Genomic DNA, 18,997 nt, shown 5'->3' with positions numbered 1-18,997 from the left:
GTCATTGACAACAAAGGCTTTTGTATTAGATAAATTTCAGTAAGTGTGTTCAATACTTTTTCCCTGTGCCATTCCACATTATTACAAATAACTTCATTTCTGGACATTTATGGTTTGATTTCTTTGTATGTATGGATCACTTGGTTGTTACCGACATCTGGTGAAAATTTCATGTCATTAGTATCTCTAGTAATATATTTACTGAGAAAATTGTTGACGTGTTCAATACTTATTTTACCCGCTGTATTTCAACTTCTACTGCTTTTCTACTAATCTCACATTCTCTGTAGGTCACCGTGTGTTGCCCACCACAGTTACAACAATTATCCTGGTCATTTTTACATTCATCATATCTGTAGTGTTGAGTGCCCAGCCAGCTGACTATGAAGGTAATTTTGTTGTTTTATGGTTCAATCAAACAAAGAAGTTTCAATCAAAAAATGTTTTCAATAAAAAAAACAAATATCTGGCCCCTCAGTTACTGGTGCCAGCTTAGGAATAGATACAGCCTCCTGCTAGAAGGATGAAGCAACCACTAGTTGCACATTAGTCTTAATTTTGGCCCTCATACCAAACCATACAGGATGGAGTCATCATTCACTCAGCTGTTGTCACTCTCATAATCAGCGAGCTGGGCTATTTGAACCCTTGTGAGACAATCAGAAAAAAAAGATGTAGTCAACTACTAGAACTGTAATATCTTTAGCTCAATCATTCTGAGAGACTGTATGCTGTGTCTTCATATTTTATTTTCAGCTCCAGAACTGAACAATGTACAACTTGTTTACATCACATACGTCACCCACGCATGTCTACGTGTGCTGGATACTACATCCACTTTCTATTAACATACATTACAAGCCAACAGTTTGGACACACCTTCTCATTTAAAGAGTTTTCTTTATTTTCATGACTATAAAAATTGTAGATTCACACTGAAGGCATCAAAACTATGAATTAACACATGTGGAGTTATATACTTAACAAAAAAGTTTAAAACAACAATATGTCTTATATTCTAGGTTCTGCAAAGCAGCCACCTTTTGCTTTGATTACTGCTTCACACACTCTTGACATTCTCTTGATGAGCTTCAAGTCACCTAAAATGGTTTTCTGACAGTCTTGAAGGAGTTCCCAGAGATGCTTAGCACTTGTTGACTCTTTTGCCTTCACTCTGTGGTCCAGCTCACCCCAAACCATCTTGACTGGGTTCAGGTCTGGTGACTGTGGAGGTCAGGTCATCTGGCAGCACCCCATCACTCTCCTTCTTGGTCAAATAGCCCTTACACAGTCTGGAGGTGTGTTTGGGCTCATTGTCCTGTTGAAAACTAAATGATGGTCCAACTAAACACAAACTGGATGGAATAGCATGCCGCTGCAAGATGCTATGGTAGCCATGCTCGTTCAGTATGCCTTCAATTTTGAATAAATCCCCAACAGTGTCACCAGCAAAGCACCCCCACACCATCACACCTCCTCCTCCATGCTTCACGGTGGGAACCAGTCATGTAGTCCATCCGTTCACCTTTTCTGTGTCGCACAAAGACACAGTGGTTGGAACCAAAGATCTCAAATTTGGACTCATCAGACCAAAGCACAGATTTCCACTGGTCTAATGTCCATTCCTTGTGTTCTTTACTCCAAACAAGTCTCTTCTGCCTGTTGCCTGTCTTTAGCAGGTTTCATCCATCCATCCATCCATTTTCTGTACACGCTTCTTCCTTTTCAGGGTCGCGTGGGTCATTAGTGCCCATATCCAGCAGTCACAGTGCGAGGGGCGGGGTACACCCTGGACAGGTCGCAAGTCCTTAGCAGGTTTCCTAGCAGCTATTTTACCATGAAGGCCTGATTCACACAGTCTCCTTTTAACAGTTGTTCTAGAGATGTGTCTGCTGCTAGAACTCTGTGTGGCACTGACCTGTTCTCTAATCTGAGCTGCTGTTAACCTGTGATTTCTGAGGCTGGTGACTCGGATGAACTTAACATCTGCAGCAGAGGTGACTCTTGGTCTTCCTTTCCTGGGGCGGTCCTCATGTGAGCCAGTTTCTTTGTAGTTAATTGTTGTTGCAACTGCCATTGATCTGGAATGGACATCACGTGACTTATCGTGCGCCTCACAGGAGCCAGTGCTATGCATTGAGTCATGTCAACAAAATGGTAGCGTTTCAATGCGGGATGGACGTCAATCGGTCACAAAACTATTCATAGCACCCTCATTTCTCATCCGATTTCTATAAAACACGGCTTAAATTAAAGCTGAGAAAATTGCCGATGTTGTGATATGTAAAAAATTTGTATTTGCTCAAGAGATAAAACTATAAGCAGTCTGGAAACTTTTCATTATAGGTTTTTGCTAACGTATTTACAGTAGAAGCCAGTTAACCTTTTTATTCTGTGCCCTGTCTTCAGTGTTTGTCCGTTCATTGTACTGGTTCCCCAGTCAGTTTGGTTTTCTCTGTGTTCTTCCTGTTTGCTTCCTGAGATCTCCTTGTGAATACTTTGAGCTGCCTCGTCAGCCTTTTTGTTACTTTTTGGATTTCTGCCTGTGCCCTGGGTCATTCTGCACACAACCTTACAGAAAGATCTTGTCTCAGTAACTAATATCAGATGTAAATTAATAAACTTAAAGTTTTAGTAGTAGTAGTATAAGTGAAGGTGTTTTTCTAACTCCTGTATTTCTGTTTTTGTCAAACAATCTAAGTATGACAACATAGCCAAATCTCCAGCCCTGGATTTTTAGTGTCTCCCACATGACTCCCCATGAGATATTTTGCCAACAGACAAACACGGTTTATGACAGTTAATGCTGATATTTTAAACACAAATACTGATCATTTTGCTAGTCCTGATTGTATGTTTGTGGAATGACTCTCAACTGCTACCACTCCAAATTTTAGCTGATTATTTGTAAAACTGATGGAGTAATAGGTATTTTTGAGCTTCATAAGGTCAGTTGGTTGGAGCGGCCATCTTATTTCTGGTTTACACCAAAATTCATTCATTTGTAGGTTTGCATCCAGTTATTTATTTTCACATTCATTTACATTGTTGCCCGACTTTCACAAAATTCAGGCTGTAAAAACAACCAATAATGAGTTCATGAGTGAGATATTGTATTATTCATGATTAATCTGGTTTACTTTATAATTACTGACATCTGTTGGCATCAGCAACCATTATTCTGTTTGTCTGTTAGCCAAATATCTCATGGACTACTGGCTGTAACTCAGTCACGGTTACAAATTTTGATGATTCAGGAGTTATTACATGAGGATTATGTCACCTCTGCTGTACTGATATCCTCTTATGCAGTTGGATTAATCTGTGTTTGATACATGCAGATTATGTGTATACTAATCCTGCTGTGTAATCTGTGTGACACCCACAGACCGTCAGACTTTAACCGCTCTGGTAGAAACGAAATGTGTCTGTTGTGCAAAACATTGTTAAAATACAGAATACTCTGTTTTATTACATTTTAATTCAATGTTTTCATTAAATATTTTTTATTTAATTTAGAAATCACTTTTTTTTACATCAAACTCATTCATTTTTCTTATAAATCGTAACTGTTTTTTTTTCTCAAAACAACATAAAACATCTTTTTGAATTAAAAATGTCCTATAATCTGAGGCATCACTGCAGGTTTTAGTTTCTTAAACAAGAAAAAAACTATTTTTCAGCAGCAGATGATTAAAGTTTGAACATTTTTAACAAGAGGTTTTTATTCACTACATGTATGCATGCAGTTACTATCAGAAGTTTATGTTCACTGATTGTGGGCGTGGCCTAACTTGGAAGCTGTTTATCACTGAAGAGTGTATAAAAACCACTGGTTGTGATCACGATTTACTGCATTTTCTTTGACTGCATTCATTAAATAAACCAATCTGTCCCTCTCAAATAAAAGGAATGTGATTAAGAAGTTAAGATGAATTAGAAATTGCTGGAACACCAGTGTGGACCATGATGGGTGTTGAAAAAGACAGAAGTTCCTGATCCAAATCTAGAACCTTTCAGATTGAAATCTGTAGTTTACATGAACGAGCCAAATACTTTCAGGTGTATTTTTTTGTGGTCAGAAAAAACGTGACCACACTAACAAGAGGTTTGGAGGAGTCAAATCTAAAAACACTATTTTAACAGATGTGTTAGCTTCACGCTGTGATATAAAGTTGACCAAATGTAGGACTAATGGATTTAAAAACTCATTTATCCCAGCAGTAGTTCAATTTCTTAATCAACATCTGTGATTTTTGTGTATTTGTGCATAAATGTTTTAGTTCTTGTTGTTTACAAATTGCCCATTGGGGATAATAAAGATTCTTCTTGACCCTAAAATGGATGAAACACCTCCAACATCTTACTAAACCACCAGCTGGTCAGTTGGAATCATGGATGTTCCAACAGGACAATAAATCTAAACACATTGGAATAATCTGGATAACATTGGGTTAACATTAGGCTAACATTCAGCTAACATCAGATTAACATTAAGCTAACATTAGATGTGTAGAATGGAACCTAAACCTTATTAAAAATCTGTGGACATTGAAAATCCGAAACCATGATTGGAAACCGACTGGTTCACATGAATTCTGCTAAAAGGAGCTATCCAGAATGAATTCCACCAGAATCAAGATCATAGTGCATGTTGTGGAACAATAACAACTCAAATCAAATTTATTATGACATTTATATCAGTGAAAATATCTATGTAAATGTCTAATTTAGACTGAAATAAACAATAAACATATTGATGACACTGATTTTATGATTTATTTCTGACACTTCCTCTAATCTGGCTGACCTGAGAATTGATCTAAATGCTTCTTTAAAGAGATCCCCGATAAGTTGTAACATTAGACTTTATATGATAAACATATACTTTAACTGTAAAATAAAGACTGTAAAAATACTGTAGGATGTTCAGTTTTTATTATATAGTATCACATATTAGTTTTTATGTATTACATGGACAGGGCCATTTTATTTAAACGCAAAGCATTCTGGGTAAATGATGACATCAACTAGGTCATTGGTGCATGGCTGCTAGCGAGCTATATCCACCCTGAAGGTTAATCTTGGACAATATCTGATGATCGACTCTTTTAAATGAAACCAGAGAGCGTTGACAGAGAGGAGAAGGTAGAAATGACTCAGCCTGGAACTGAAAATATAGATGGAGGACAACAGAGCTGCTTCATGGAAGAAGAACCTCAGCTTAGCCTGTTAGCCTTAGCATTAGCCCCTACGCTATCACCATATATATGTATTAGCTCAGCGCTACACATTCTCCTCTCGTCACTGAGGTCCTCCATCCACATGACAGAGAGGGGAACACAAAAATGACTCAGCCTGCAACTGAAAATATGGATGGAGGACCTCAGTTTAGCTTGTTTGTTGCGCTAGCACCGAGCTAATACATATAAGGAAATATAGCGTGAGGGCTAGCGCGAAGGCTAACAGGCTAAGCTGAGGTTCTTCCATGAAGCAGCTCTGTTGTCCTCCATCCATATTTTCAGTTACAGGCTGAGTCATTTCTACCTTCTCCTCTCTGTCAACGCTCTCTGGTTTCATTTAAAAGAGTCGATCATCAGATATTGTCCAAGATTAACCTTCAGGGTGGATATAGCTCGCTAGCAGCCTCGCACCGATGACCTAGTTGATGTCATCATTTACCCAGAATGCTTTGTGTGTAAATAAAATGGCTCTTTCTGTGTTAAAATATATCTTAAAAAATTTACTAAACTAAACAGCCTACAGTATTTTTACAGTCTTTATTTCACAGTTAAAATATATGTTTATTAAATAAAGTTTAATGTTACAACTAATCGTGGATCCCTTTAAGCTTCTGAAAATCTTCAAATTAAACCAAGAATTCAGTCAAATCAGAGATAAAAACATTACACATCCCCTGTGCCATTAAAAAGTAGGCTATTATTTAATTTACCATTATTTAACCAGGCAAGTCCCGTTGAGGTTGCAGATCTCTTTTTCAAGGGAGGCCTGGGCCTGAAGGCAACCTATTGTACATGTTTTTGTGGGGTGGGGGAAACTGGAGTACCCGGAGAAAACCCACGCAAGCACGAGGAGAACATGTAAACTCAGCACAGAAAGAACCCAGGTCCAAACCCAGGACCTTCGTGCTGTGAGTTGTCGATGCTAACCACTGAGCCACCGTACTGCCTATTCACCACCCTGAATGTTCTACGTTTTTATTAATGGAATAAAATTATTATGGTTATGAGTCGTCCTTATTGACAAAATAAAACCTCTTCTGTGACAAGTGAAATAAAAAAATTACAAATAAATACCAAGAAAATAAAAACATAATGTAAAATTACTGGTTGCATAAATATTTATCCACTTTAAAGTGACTGTCCTGCATCAACTCGGAGAAAATGTGATTAAAAAGTCAGGATGAACACAAAAGACCCTAAATATCCCTGGAGCTCTTCGGCTGAATCCATCATCAAGAAAGGAAGTTATGGGAAAGTCCTAAAGAAGGTCATTCTCCCAAAGTGAGTGACAGAAGAAGAATAGATGAGACCACCGAGACCACTTTGAAGGAAGTACAAGCATCAACAGGTGAGATGGGAGATACTGTAAATAAAACAACTGTTGTCCAGGTTCTTCACCTTGTCAGAGCTTTATGGGACAGAGACAAAGAGAAAGATATTGTAGTTGGTGTTTGACAAATGAGCTAAATATTTTATTTAATTAATCTAATGAGTTTTTTTTTTTCACCAAAGGCATTCTCTTTGTAAGAAGCAATATCTAATACTGGCTGGTAAGTACCTGTGTAACCCAGTATACCAGGAAAATATTCTGCAAGTACAATATATCCAAGACATCATGATACAGTCCGGTCCCTGTATTTCCATGATATGTACTAGGTAGGTAACTGGTATCTAATCACCTAATAAGTGCCCAATACACACTAGGTAAACACCAGGTAAGTACCCTATATGTTTAAAGGGCCAATATTATGTGTTTTTCAGGCATATATTTAAATACTATACCATAATAAAGTATCTACGTCACCTTTAGCTGTTATTAAAATGCTGTTTTTATTTTTAAATAGAAAATAAACTTATCTTCTCATCACTTCCTCTTCTAAATGCCTTGAAATTGGCCTCTGTCCCTTTAAAAACCACCTTCCGCTTCTGTTTTGCCCATTTCGGTGCGGGGAGGGGGACGGGGCTTCCATGGTGTAGTTTACTTGGCATCTGAAAATACATTTCCTCAAAGGTATTTTTAATCTGAAAAGAGCTTCACTGAACAAAAACTAATGTTGAGAGCTCAGCAGACAGTTTAAGTTTCACTTTCACTTTCACCCGAAAGCCTGCAGGAGTCGTGGGCGGAGTGTGTGGGGAGGGGGGAGGGGTTGTGCTCTGCCATGAGGAAGTTCTGCTTAAAGACACGTCCCAGAGGCGTTTCTGGTCCCCACCTGTCGTTTTGCTCCTCAGCATGGCTTCCTGAAAACTGCAGGATTTCTCAAACATGCATGAATGAGTCAGAGCAAGGCTTTGGGCATGTTTTTTATGAGCGTATAACATTATAACATGATATAAACTCAAAAAAGTTGATTTTACATGATATTGCCCCTTTAAAAAATCAGTACCCAGTATATACCATGTATGTACTGTATCTGTTAAAAATCGGGTACTTAATGGGTATGCAAAGTTAATATCAGCTAAATGCACAAGGTGCAACAAGGTACATACCTACATACCTTGTGTACTAACACAAGGTAAATAGGTATGCACCATGTAAGTACTCAGAATGTACCTGAAAAATATGTTTACCAGGCACGGACCGGGTTTGTACAAGGTACATACCAGGTGAGTACCCAGTACTTACAGGGAACTGTTAGGTGCCACATACAAAGCCAGTTCATATCTTGTACTTACTGGGAAGAATTGGTACGTATCACTGAAATGATGTAACTTACACACGAATGAGTACATTCAGTGTTGTATAAAGTACCTCAAAGTGATACTTGAGTAAAAGTACAAGTATCCTATCATAAAATACTTTGGTAAAAGTTAAACTCTTCTCTAAAAATATTACTTGAGTAAAAGTCTTAAAGTATCTGAAATTTTTTGTACTTAAGTATCAAAAGTAAATTTCTGACACAAAATCTACTTAAGTATTAAAAGTAAAAGTACTGAGTAAAAAGTGAGCAGTTAGATTTTGCAAAATGACATTTATTGGGAGGAGACTTCTCCAAAAAAAATTTTTTTTCTAACGGTGTGCAGCTGTGATGAGTTGTGTACACGCTAATACAGTATCAGAATGGTATATATTTATACTTCTCATCCAACCACAATTAAATTCACTCTATCCAGGAGACACAATTTATCAGGATAGTATTTTTTATGTAATAGTAACTCAGAATAAAATAGGAGTAACGGCTTTCTACTTCTTACCTTTTTACAATATATAGTGAGTAGAAAGTACAGATAATTGTGTAAAAATGTAATGAGTAAAAGTAAAAGGTACGCTGAAAAATAATTACTCAAGTAAAGTACAGATACCCAAAAATTCTACTTAAGTACAGTAACAAAGTATTTGTACTTAGTTCCTTCACAACTCTGAGTACATTTTCTGTGTCATGAAGTCAGACTGCAATGAGACTGCATCCAGTACTGAAGAAGGTAAAAAAAAAAAGAGTTTAAACACAAATTGGAACATTTTAATGAGTTTTTTCCTATTTGTTACAGACGACTGTTTTTGTGTTTTTCAGACATTAATTAACTAAACCAATAAAGCAGAAAAATAATTGGCAAAATTATTGAGCACATCTCAGCCTGATGTGAAAATAAATGAGACGGCTCTCGGGTCCATCTTTTCCTCCTGTCCCCCCACCCTCACTTTGCTGTATCTCTCTTATATTCCCGTTTCCCTCTGCCCCCCAGTGATACTGTGGTGTCTGCACTTCTGCCCCTTCCACAGATTAGCCTGACTTTTGTCAGATGGGAGAGGGCGGGAGACAAAGACAAGCCCCTCCCTGCTGCTGAGCTGGGCCTTTCGGGCATGGCCCCTTGCCAGGGGAGGCTTTAAAAGGGTTGGGGCGCGTGGCTCTTCTCACTCTCACGGCAGGACGACCCAAGAGCATCGAAACAAGGTGAGTCTCCCGTCCCCCAACACAGCAGCTAAGTCAGGGTACAGCAGAGCCACAACCCATACCCCCTAAAAAACATCCCTAAAACACAAGAGCCATTCACATCCCAGGCCCCAAAGACCATTATTGCACCTACAGAACGATTATTCAACTCTTTATTTTAAACAAACTCTAACTCTGACCAGAACACTGCCAGAGCTTTTTGGTAAAACGTGACGATCTTCATCATTCAAGCATCCATTTTTACTTATTGGTCATTAATGATCTACTCTCATCTTTTCATTCCTTCCTTCCAGACAAGATGACTCACCATTGCACCAAGTTCTCCGGCCACTGGAAGGTGAGTCCCCAAATCGCAGTTTTCTGTCCCATTTCAGACCCCAAAAACAGATCCAACAGGACTCAAATCAGTGTTTACATATTTTAATAAGGGCCAATTTGTTTACGTGGAGGAGTGAGACTTATATGGGTAGACTGGTTCCCTGTGCAGTGTTAAAAACAACAACACGAGTGGAGAAAATAGGCATAGCTGTTTATGAAAGAGAAAAGTTGAGGGGTAGTTAGAGTTTTTTTTATCTGACTGGATGGAAATGTGTATGTTGATTTAAAATCTGGTAGTCATTCTAATCTACAGCATAATGCTTTCCTCCAAAACTCATGACAAACACTTTGAGCAATCACACTCTAAACTGGGCGACCAGATAACATGATCTCAGCACTCAGTGAGATAGATCCTCGCACTGCCTATCCACCAACATACACAACACACATATGTCCATTTCCTTTAGCTGCTTTGCCATGCACTGATTGGTGAACCTGACGAAAACACGCTTGCATGGGGAGAACATGTAAACTCCACACAGAAAAACTTCAGCCAGTCACTTAGGGGGAGATAAAGAGTTTTAAATGCAATGGTTATTGGGGTTTTTTTAACTGAAATGTGAAAAAAGGAGATAAGCCTTTATTAAAAATGAAGTGACACCCGGTCGCCTTACAAATACTTTTCACTAGTTAGTCCTGTAAGCCCAGTTAGTTGGGGTCAAGACCCCAGTGTGGGTTATAAAACACCAAGTGTGAGGTGTTGAGATTTACAAGAAACTAGACATGTGTTTTTACAATGTAAAAACAAATGTGCATTGCCTTTGCCTGCAGCTTAAACTGTGACCAAGTTGAAATGTGTTTGCTAATCAAGTACCAGCTTGTGCCTACCAAGTCAGCAGTTGTTTGTAATGAGGGTAATTGTGTGAGAATATAACAATTAGAAAATATGCAGTTTTAATGAAACATTTTGTTTATGGCTGGGATTGAACCCTGATCTCCCACATGAAAGCCCATAGTGTTCACCATGAGACTATAGGAGCTGTTGCAGTAGGCACTCCCAGTGTTAGGTTTATATGTGTGCTGAAAGAGGCCAAATTGCCAATGCAATTGTTGACACTAAACTGCAATATATTACAACAGTAAAGGAATATTAGGACAATATTATAGTGAAATATCAAAATACAATCATGTTTGTATTGTAAACACTGAACTACTGAGTTTAAATATTATTAAACTACGGAGCAGTACCAAGTTGCGTACAGCATGGGGCAGTATTGGACCAATACAAGGCTCCATTGACTCCCATTATTTGATTTTAAACATTAATATTTCAAAAACTATGGTTGTACAAGCACCAAAAGGCATAGCAATCATTTGGCACAGGAGCTTTACAGATTTAAATTACAATGGCAGCTCTAGGACAAAGTATGCAGGAGGAGAAGTGTGCCAAAGTGGAGATGACTTGGATGGGAAATGAATCACAATAGTGTGCATTGCATTGGCAATGCACACTGATAAATTACCTTACTTCAGTGATCATTAATGGACAAAAATATTCTAATAGTTGAAGTTCTTTGTTAAGAGGCTTATCGCAGCTCTTCCATTTTTATTTTGTTGTTTAAAAAATTTACATTGTTTGACTGTAATGAGATTGAAATAATCTTAATTTCACATGCCTTGTTAAATCTGTTAAAACTGGCCGGTGCAATTACCAATCCTCCCTGGCTAGTTTTCAGACTGATTGAGGGCACGGTGCCCGTTTATAGAACCCTTGTTTTAACTCGTCCTCGGTTCACCGACAGATCATCGTCTACGATGAGGAGTGCTTCCAGGGCCGCCGCCACGAGTTCACCTCTGAGTGCTGCAACGTCATGGAGTTCGGATTTGAGACCGTGCGCTCCCTGAGGGTGGAGAGTGGCGCGTGAGTACAGCTGCCTGGGCTGCAGAAAGGCCAGGTTCAAGGGAGGGAAGCTGTTTGACTTGTTAGTGTGTGTGTGTGTGTACGTGTATGTGTGTGTGTGTGTTAACATCCACTCCAAAAAATTTAATCTGGGTCTTGTTTAAACTCTACATTTCTGTTGCTTTTATACAATCAAACAGAGTTGTGTTGCATCAAAACAGTAATATGATATACTAAAGCAGCAAAGTACTTCTAGGTAATCCAAACTAACCAATCTGCATCAAGTAAACTATTCCTTTTATTGAACTAGAAAATAAAATCTGTGACAGTGCAGTGTGAATGTTGGCAGTAGCTGAAGGCCAAAGGAAGTAAAATGCTAGATAACAGAACCAAAACACTAGCTAAAAGGGAAAACTAGCTAAATACGAGATACAGAGCTGTAAAGTAACTAAGAACAAATACTCTGTTACTGTACTTAAGTCGAAATTTTGGTTATCTGTACTTTACTTGAGTAATTATTTTTCAGCGTACTTTTTACTTTTACTCATTACATTTTTACACAATTATCTGTACTTTCTACTCACTACATTTTGTAAAAAAGTAAGAAGTAGAAAGTCGTTACTCCTACTTTATTCTGAGTTGTTATTACTTTAAAAAATACTATCCTGATAAATTGTGTCTCCTGGATAGAGTGAATTTAATTGTGGTTGGATGAGAACTACAAATACCATTCTGACACCGTATTACTTTGTATACAACTCATCACAGCTGCATGCTGTTAGAAAAAATATTTTTTGAAGAAGTCACCTCCCAATAAATGTCATTTTAGAAAATCTAACTGCTCACTTTTACTCAGTACTTTTACTTTTAATACTTAAGTAGATTTTGTGTCAGAAATTTACCATTGATACTTAAGTACAAAAAATATCAGATACTTTAAGACTTTTACTCAAGTAATATTTTTACAGAAGACTTTAACTTTTACCAAAGTATTTTTATGATGACATACTTGTACTTTTACTCAAGTATCACTTTGAGGTACTTTATACAACGTTGACTAGCTAGAAGCTAAATGTAGCAAAGAACAGTTAAAGCAAAAGACTAGCTGGTCGGTAAAAGCAACAAACGGCTAGCTTAAATCTAAAAGTAGAACAAGAAGATTAAAAGTAGAGAAAGAGAACAGTGTTTCTCAAAGATCTATATGTATTTCTATGAGGGAAACATCTGTAAATAAATGGAAATGTTTCGAAAAGTAAAAATTGTTGCAAAAACCCCAAAGTCGTGGCACCAATTTTTTTTAACTGCGCTAAACATTTGAACATTTAAATGACTAAAATAACAAAATCTGCAGAAGAAGTTAGAGTGCAAAAACCATTGAGAACAATACTAAAAACAAAAAACAGGAAAAACAAATCACTTGTGTTATAATAAAAACTGTTTAAAGATGCTTTCTGTTCTCTCATGAGGGCAGAGGTTATATTTAACAAACTGGGTTTCACCTGGTTTTAGGACGACCTGAAGATCATTTGACCTCTTTACCCTTGTGAACTATCTGCTGAGAACAAAGTTTAAATGATCACTTTTTATATAATCAACTTTAGTGGACACAACTAAGCTGAATCACTCAAACATTTTATTTCTTATTGAATAATAAGAATAATACATTTCCCTGTTTTTCCCAGCTGGGTGGGTTATGAGCACGCCTCCTACCAGGGCCAGCAGTTTATCCTGGAGAGGGGAGAGTACCCTCAGTGTGATGCCTTCGGAGGCAGCAACGCCTATCATATCGAGAGGATGACTTCATTCAGACCTATCGCCTGCTCTGTACGTCACAACAAATCAGTCTTTTTGCTTTCAGGCCTGGTATTTATAGAAGGAGTATCTGTAAAATTAAATTACATCAGCCGTTCTGTGTTTACTAAGATTGCAGCCATGGTGAGTTTCACTGACTCCAAACGTTACACAGTTATAGACGTATGTGCAATATTACTTAGTTTCATAAAAAATTGTGCAATGGCTTTATTAGATATTTTGCTAACAGACATACGAACATGGGCAAAAACATTGCCATCTGCCTTTGCTTTTTGACGGCAGCTGATGTTTCAGGTAAACTCGTCTAACCGGACTGACAACTTTGTCGGTTGTATTCTTTCTCCTCGCTGCACCCAACCCCTGCAGAACCACAGAGAGTGTCGTATGACCATCTTCGAACGGGAGAACTTCATGGGCCGCAAGGGTGAGCTCAGCGACGACTACCCCTCCCTCCAGGCCATGGGCTGGTGCAACAATGAGGTCGGCTCTCTCAGGGTCCAGTCTGGAGCGTGAGTGTCCCCTGGGGAACTTCTTTTTACATAAAATCTCTATTTCAAAAGCACTAGAACGCTGTTTACAATGTAACAAAACGCAATTGTTTCCACATATTATTCACAATGGAACATAGTAAGCACATCAAATATGAACGTGTATTTATTAAATGGGGAAAAGGGAATTTGATGGCAGCAACACATCTAAAAAAAGTAGTGCTTACATTTTTTAAACATTCATTTTGTAACAACAGTCTGGGAGCTGAGGAGACCAGTTGTTGGAGGTTTGTTATTCCATTCTTGACTGATGTTGGAGTCTAGGTCGACAGTCCTGGACTTTTTTCTTGGATTTTGGATTTTTGAATGCACCAAGAGGTCTGGTCTGCAGGCAGACCAGCCCAGCTCAGTGCCTGCACTTTTCCACAGTGAGGTCAGGCTGTTGTTTAACATCGTCTTGCTGAAATAAGCAAAGTCTTCCCTGAAAAACGTATCATCTGAATGAGAACCAATGTTATTTTAAAACCTCTGTGTGCTTTTTATGCATTGCTTGTGCCCTTTCAGATGTGTAAACTGTCCACGACAAAGGCACAGCATCCCTGTACCACCAGAGAAGCAGCAGGACTTTGTTGTATGATAGAGCTTTAATCTGTTTTTTTTTTTTTTTGTGTGTGTGTGTGGATGGCACGGTGAACTGTCTTCACAGTGATCTGTGGAAATGTTTCTGAGTCCATGAAGTGATTTCTAGAACAGAACCAGACCTGTTTTTAATGCGGTGAAAGATCACAGCCATCCAGTATTAACTTCCAGCCTTTGAGCTCAGAGATTTCTACAGATTATAATAATCTGTTGATCAGATTGTGAACCATAAATGATGTGAGATTCAAAATCTTCCAGGTTTTCTGTTGAGGATTGTTAAACTGAAAAATTTTAAGTACTTTTGGAAAGTTTTTTTGCAGCATGTTAAACCTCTGACCACCTGCAGATTAACTCTATTTCTCTAAAATACTTTTTTACTGACCAGTTGTCAATTATTATTTATACACATCATACTTTTTACAGCCTTATGTTGTCCCAGCTTCTTTAAACATATTAAATGTTTACTATCTTCCACTGTAAATAAATTATAGGTTAATGAAGTTTGCATATTGCATTTGGACTTTATGTACATTTTCCGCAACTTTTCAGAATTGGGGTTGGACTTTTGATTGGGTTTTCATAACAGCATGTCTTGCTCCTTCTTCCCCACTCCCACAACAGATTTGTGTGCTACCAGTACCCTGGCTACCGTGGCTACCAGTATATCATGGAGTGTGACCGTCACTGTGGGGAGTACAAACACTTCAGGGAGTTTGGCTCCCACTGCCAGACTCCCCAGATCCAGTCCATCCGCCGTATTCAGCAGTAACCGGTCGCATCGAACCCAATCTCCTACGTGACCCTTCACCCCTGACCCCTCCCCGCCCCCTCCTCGCTGCTGAATAAACTGTTTTTCTTAAACCTTACTGACTTCCACCGATGTACCTACTTATCTGAGGCACACGTTCCCTCACTTAAAATCCTTGTGAACTGCATCGCTTTTCTTGACGAGTCACAGAACAGTGTACAGAGACAACTTGGCAAATAAAGACTGAATCTGAAACAAATGTGTGGTTAAACCATGACTAAATAGTTTATCTGAAACGTTCACAAGTTTGTTGTTTAATTTACTGTGAGCTCTTGTTGTTTCCTTAAGAGGTTTATTCATTTCTAGGATTATAACATTGTTAAACGAAGGCTTCCTTGAAGGATATTAACTCCCGTCATTTCTTTTTTTTTCTATAGAGACAGAGAGAAAAACAGAGAGAGAAGTAATAAGAAAGATAGAAAGATTGAAATAGTGATTAGAAGTATATTAAATATACACCAACAAAACACAGGACCACACACCCAACATCTGTCCGCTCACCTGAAAAATAAATGGATAAATACATGGAGGGCATAAATAAAAATATAAACATACCCATACATATATAAAGATATACATACATGCCTACATTCATAAATATTGTCAGTATATACTGTACACACAGACATACAGTATACACACTCAGTGACCAGTCAGAACCCCCGGATCAGAACACCTGTCTGTGAGCGGTTGTGAACATGCGTGTATATACAAGATTTCTTCAATGGAAAATTTAATATTGACTGTAGAGGATCGAAGACCCAACCCCCAAGACACGAGGCAGACATAGGGAAGACCAGAGCCCAAGGGCCCGAGAGGGATCCCGAGCGCAGAGCCCCAAGGGGCACCCACACGGGAAGATCCGCCCACCCCACAGATCAGAACATAGGGCAGAACTGGGAGAGTCCCCCCAGCGACCACACTCACAGCCCCCGGGGCCAGCAGCAACAAACTCATGGGCCCCAATGGCACCCGCCATACCAGAGCAGATCCAAAAAAGGGCACAGAGGTCCGGGCCCCCAGGGCGCACCCCCTCTAGGCCAAAGCCCGACAGGCCCAGAGGCCCCAATCCCCAGTAGGCAGTCACCAGGCCAGGCTGGCACATACCCCAGCGCCCAGCCCCAGACCCCGGGAACCCCCAACTTGCTGGCGGCCAGCCGCACACCCCACCGGGGGGCCGAGTAGCAGCGGGCCCCCAGATAAACCAGCAGGAGGGGCAGCCCAGACGGCAGCCTGACAAATACCCAAACATACACAATCGCACCATCCCACCCTCATCCTCACCCACACTCAATCAAAGACATACAAGGACGCCACATTCTACTCATACCCCCGATACACACTCTATACCCCCCAGGTCCAGGACATGCACCCACCCCCTATTGGAGGCTGCACACACCCAAACCCAGGAGGTCGTCCCAATCATTCTGAGGTGGAGAGGAGCAGATAGCCAAGGCCCGGCCCAGGCCGCACCAGGACGCCCGGCCAGCCCCCCGCCTCAGAGAAGCCATGCCCATGACCACCCCACCACACCGCCAACAAACAAGTGCACCTCCCCAGCCGTCCACCCACCGGAACCCGGCAGCCACCCCTGCCAGGGGGCCACTCACAGGAACCAAGAGCCACACCTCAGGAGACCAAGCAGCACCAGGGAGGATGGAGAGCCAGCCCCGCCCCCGGCAACCGTCCAAGCCCCGAGCCCACCCACAGCCCAGGACCGCACCTGACGGTCCGCCCTTCTTCAGGACCCCCTCCCCAAATGGCAGTCCCCAAACTCCCGTCATTTCAACTTATATCATCTGATAATGAGAAACGATGAAGATATAATAGATTTGGTCAAACCTTGAAAATAATGTTATCGCATTTAATGTTCTGAGGTGTTCTGACTCTGAGCCCTAACACAATCTATTTTAGTTGTACACACATGCATGCATTTGTGTTTTTAAGGTGTATCTTGATTTAATTTAATCAATTGCAGATGAACATCAAACCTCAGCCAATACAAAAAAATGTGAAAACTTCATTTTTTGTATAGATGATGGGCTAAAATTTGAAAATAATTCACAACACAAACTCCTAACTACAACAACTCAAAGTTATTATTTTTTTAGGTTTCACAAAAGTACTTCAGACTCTGTCCTTTTTCAACATTAGATGATAGCGCCTGAGCTAATACATCTAGTTTCAGCAATATATGAATTAACACCATATATTTATTAGTACTATATGGCGTTACTTACCGAGCCAACAATATGTGACTCATCATACTGAAATGAGCCAAAATGTAGTTAGGTCAAAATGACCTAACTACATTTTCAGATTCCTGCTTTAAAAGCTACATGTTGATACCTGGATTATTCTGATGTCATAAGTGGATCCAGAGATGTAACTTAACTGGTCTTGTTGGTTACAATAATACATTACTGTTTGGTCTGAATCCTAATTTTATGTAAATTTATTGAGTCTTTTTTTTATGTTAATATAAAGAGGAAACCTCAAATAGTATTTGTATATTAAGATTTCCCAGTTGGAAAGAAACAAAAACATTCAACTCACAGGGAAAATTTCAAAATGTTAAGCCACTTTTCCTTAAAATTAGTTTGTTTTTTTTGTTGCTACTGCTCAAAAAAATGCTTCAAAATGTTTTTTTAGGATTACATTTCAGACAGTTCATTCAAATGATGCATTGATAAGGCATTTCATTATATTTTGACAAAATGCAATTTTGCACACGTTTAAATCAAATCCCTATATGTGCCTATTTCTCCACATTCTACTTTTGGGCTTTAAGTTATAAACTTTATTCATTTCACAAAACAAAATTCTATGTACAATAAAAAAGAAAATACAAATAAAATGAAATGAAAGGTGGCAGAGAGAAGAAAAAAATCTTATATTTGCTTCTTATTTCCTCAAATATAGATTAAAACTATAAGGATCTTCAGTTAACAAAACAAAACACAGCAAAACATTGAAACTTTCTAGAACAACAAAGTGAATGTCTTCATATTAAACCATTTTATATATTTTTAACAGTCCAGTCTTTATCATTCTCATAAATACGCATATTGATGTGGCACTTTTAACATTGTCTTCTAAATTATTCCACAGTCTCACTCTTTGCATCGTTCTTTCAAACATGTTCTAAACTTAGGTTTCATGAACATCTCTATTCCTTTAAGATTATAACAGCTTTCTCTCTTTGTAAAATTTATCTGAACATTTAAAGATAATGCATTTCGGTGTGCTTTATACATAACTAACAAAATATTGTAATCAATCAAATCATAGAATTTCAGTTTACAAAATAATATATTAGAGGGTAAAGATAATGTTTTCGAGTGATGACTCTTATAGCTCTTTTTTGCAAAATAAAAACAGGATGTGTACATTGCATGCTTTCCCCCATACCTCAACACAGTAGACCAAGTGTGGAACAATTAATGTTATGTAACATATACAGAGATTTTTTATCAATGAACAAGTCCCTTACTTTATAAAGCAATGCAATAGATTTAGCTAGTTTTATTCTTAAATAATTTATATGAGGTTTTCATGTCATTTTCTCATCAGTAATAATACCCAAAAACCTCACCTCACTGACTCCACAGTACACCACCAACTCTAAATGGAATGTCAACAGTTCTTTGTCTCTTTGTAAATATCACATAATTACTAGTTTTGTCCAAATTTAAGGATAATTTGTTGAGTTTAAACCAGTTTTGTATTTTCACAAATTCTGCTTAATCCTCATATCTGATGGTCATTAGCTCAGGAGCTAAAGCTGTATCGCCATTTATACAGCGGGTAAAATAAGTATTGAACACGTCAACATTTTTCTCAGTAAATATATTACTAGAGGTGCTAATGACATGAAATTTTCACCAGATGTCGGCAAC

The 18,997-nt window shown here is 38.7% G+C and overlaps 1 protein-coding gene across 1 annotated transcript; it reads left to right on the top strand.

Annotated features, from left to right (window-relative positions):
- The first annotated feature begins 9,074 nt into the window (after positions 1-9,074).
- Positions 9,075-15,297, top strand: cryba4 (crystallin, beta A4). Its single transcript, XM_014020575.1, has 6 exons — positions 9,075-9,133; positions 9,427-9,470; positions 11,254-11,372; positions 13,034-13,175; positions 13,530-13,672; positions 14,912-15,297. The coding sequence occupies exons 2-6, from the start codon at positions 9,432-9,434 to the stop codon at positions 15,057-15,059; spliced, it is 591 nt and encodes a 196-aa protein (XP_013876029.1). The 5' UTR covers positions 9,075-9,133; positions 9,427-9,431; the 3' UTR covers positions 15,060-15,297.
- The last annotated feature ends 3,700 nt before the right edge of the window (positions 15,298-18,997 follow it).

Source organism: Austrofundulus limnaeus, unplaced genomic scaffold (assembly GCF_001266775.1).
Source record: "Austrofundulus limnaeus strain Quisiro unplaced genomic scaffold, Austrofundulus_limnaeus-1.0 Scaffold258, whole genome shotgun sequence".
Classification (NCBI taxonomy): Eukaryota; Metazoa; Chordata; class Actinopteri; order Cyprinodontiformes; family Rivulidae; genus Austrofundulus; species Austrofundulus limnaeus.
Note: the sequence above shows the minus strand (reverse complement) of the source record. Positions and strands in the feature narration are given on the sequence as shown.

Coding starts and splice junctions, on each gene's coding strand:
- cryba4 (XM_014020575.1), top strand. CDS start 9,432: ATGACTCACCATTGCACCAAGTTCTCCGGCCACTGGAAG. Junction 9,471..11,253: donor AGTTCTCCGGCCACTGGAAG/GTGAGTCCCCAA, acceptor GTTCACCGACAG/ATCATCGTCTACGATGAGGA. Junction 11,373..13,033: donor CTGAGGGTGGAGAGTGGCGC/GTGAGTACAGCT, acceptor TGTTTTTCCCAG/CTGGGTGGGTTATGAGCACG.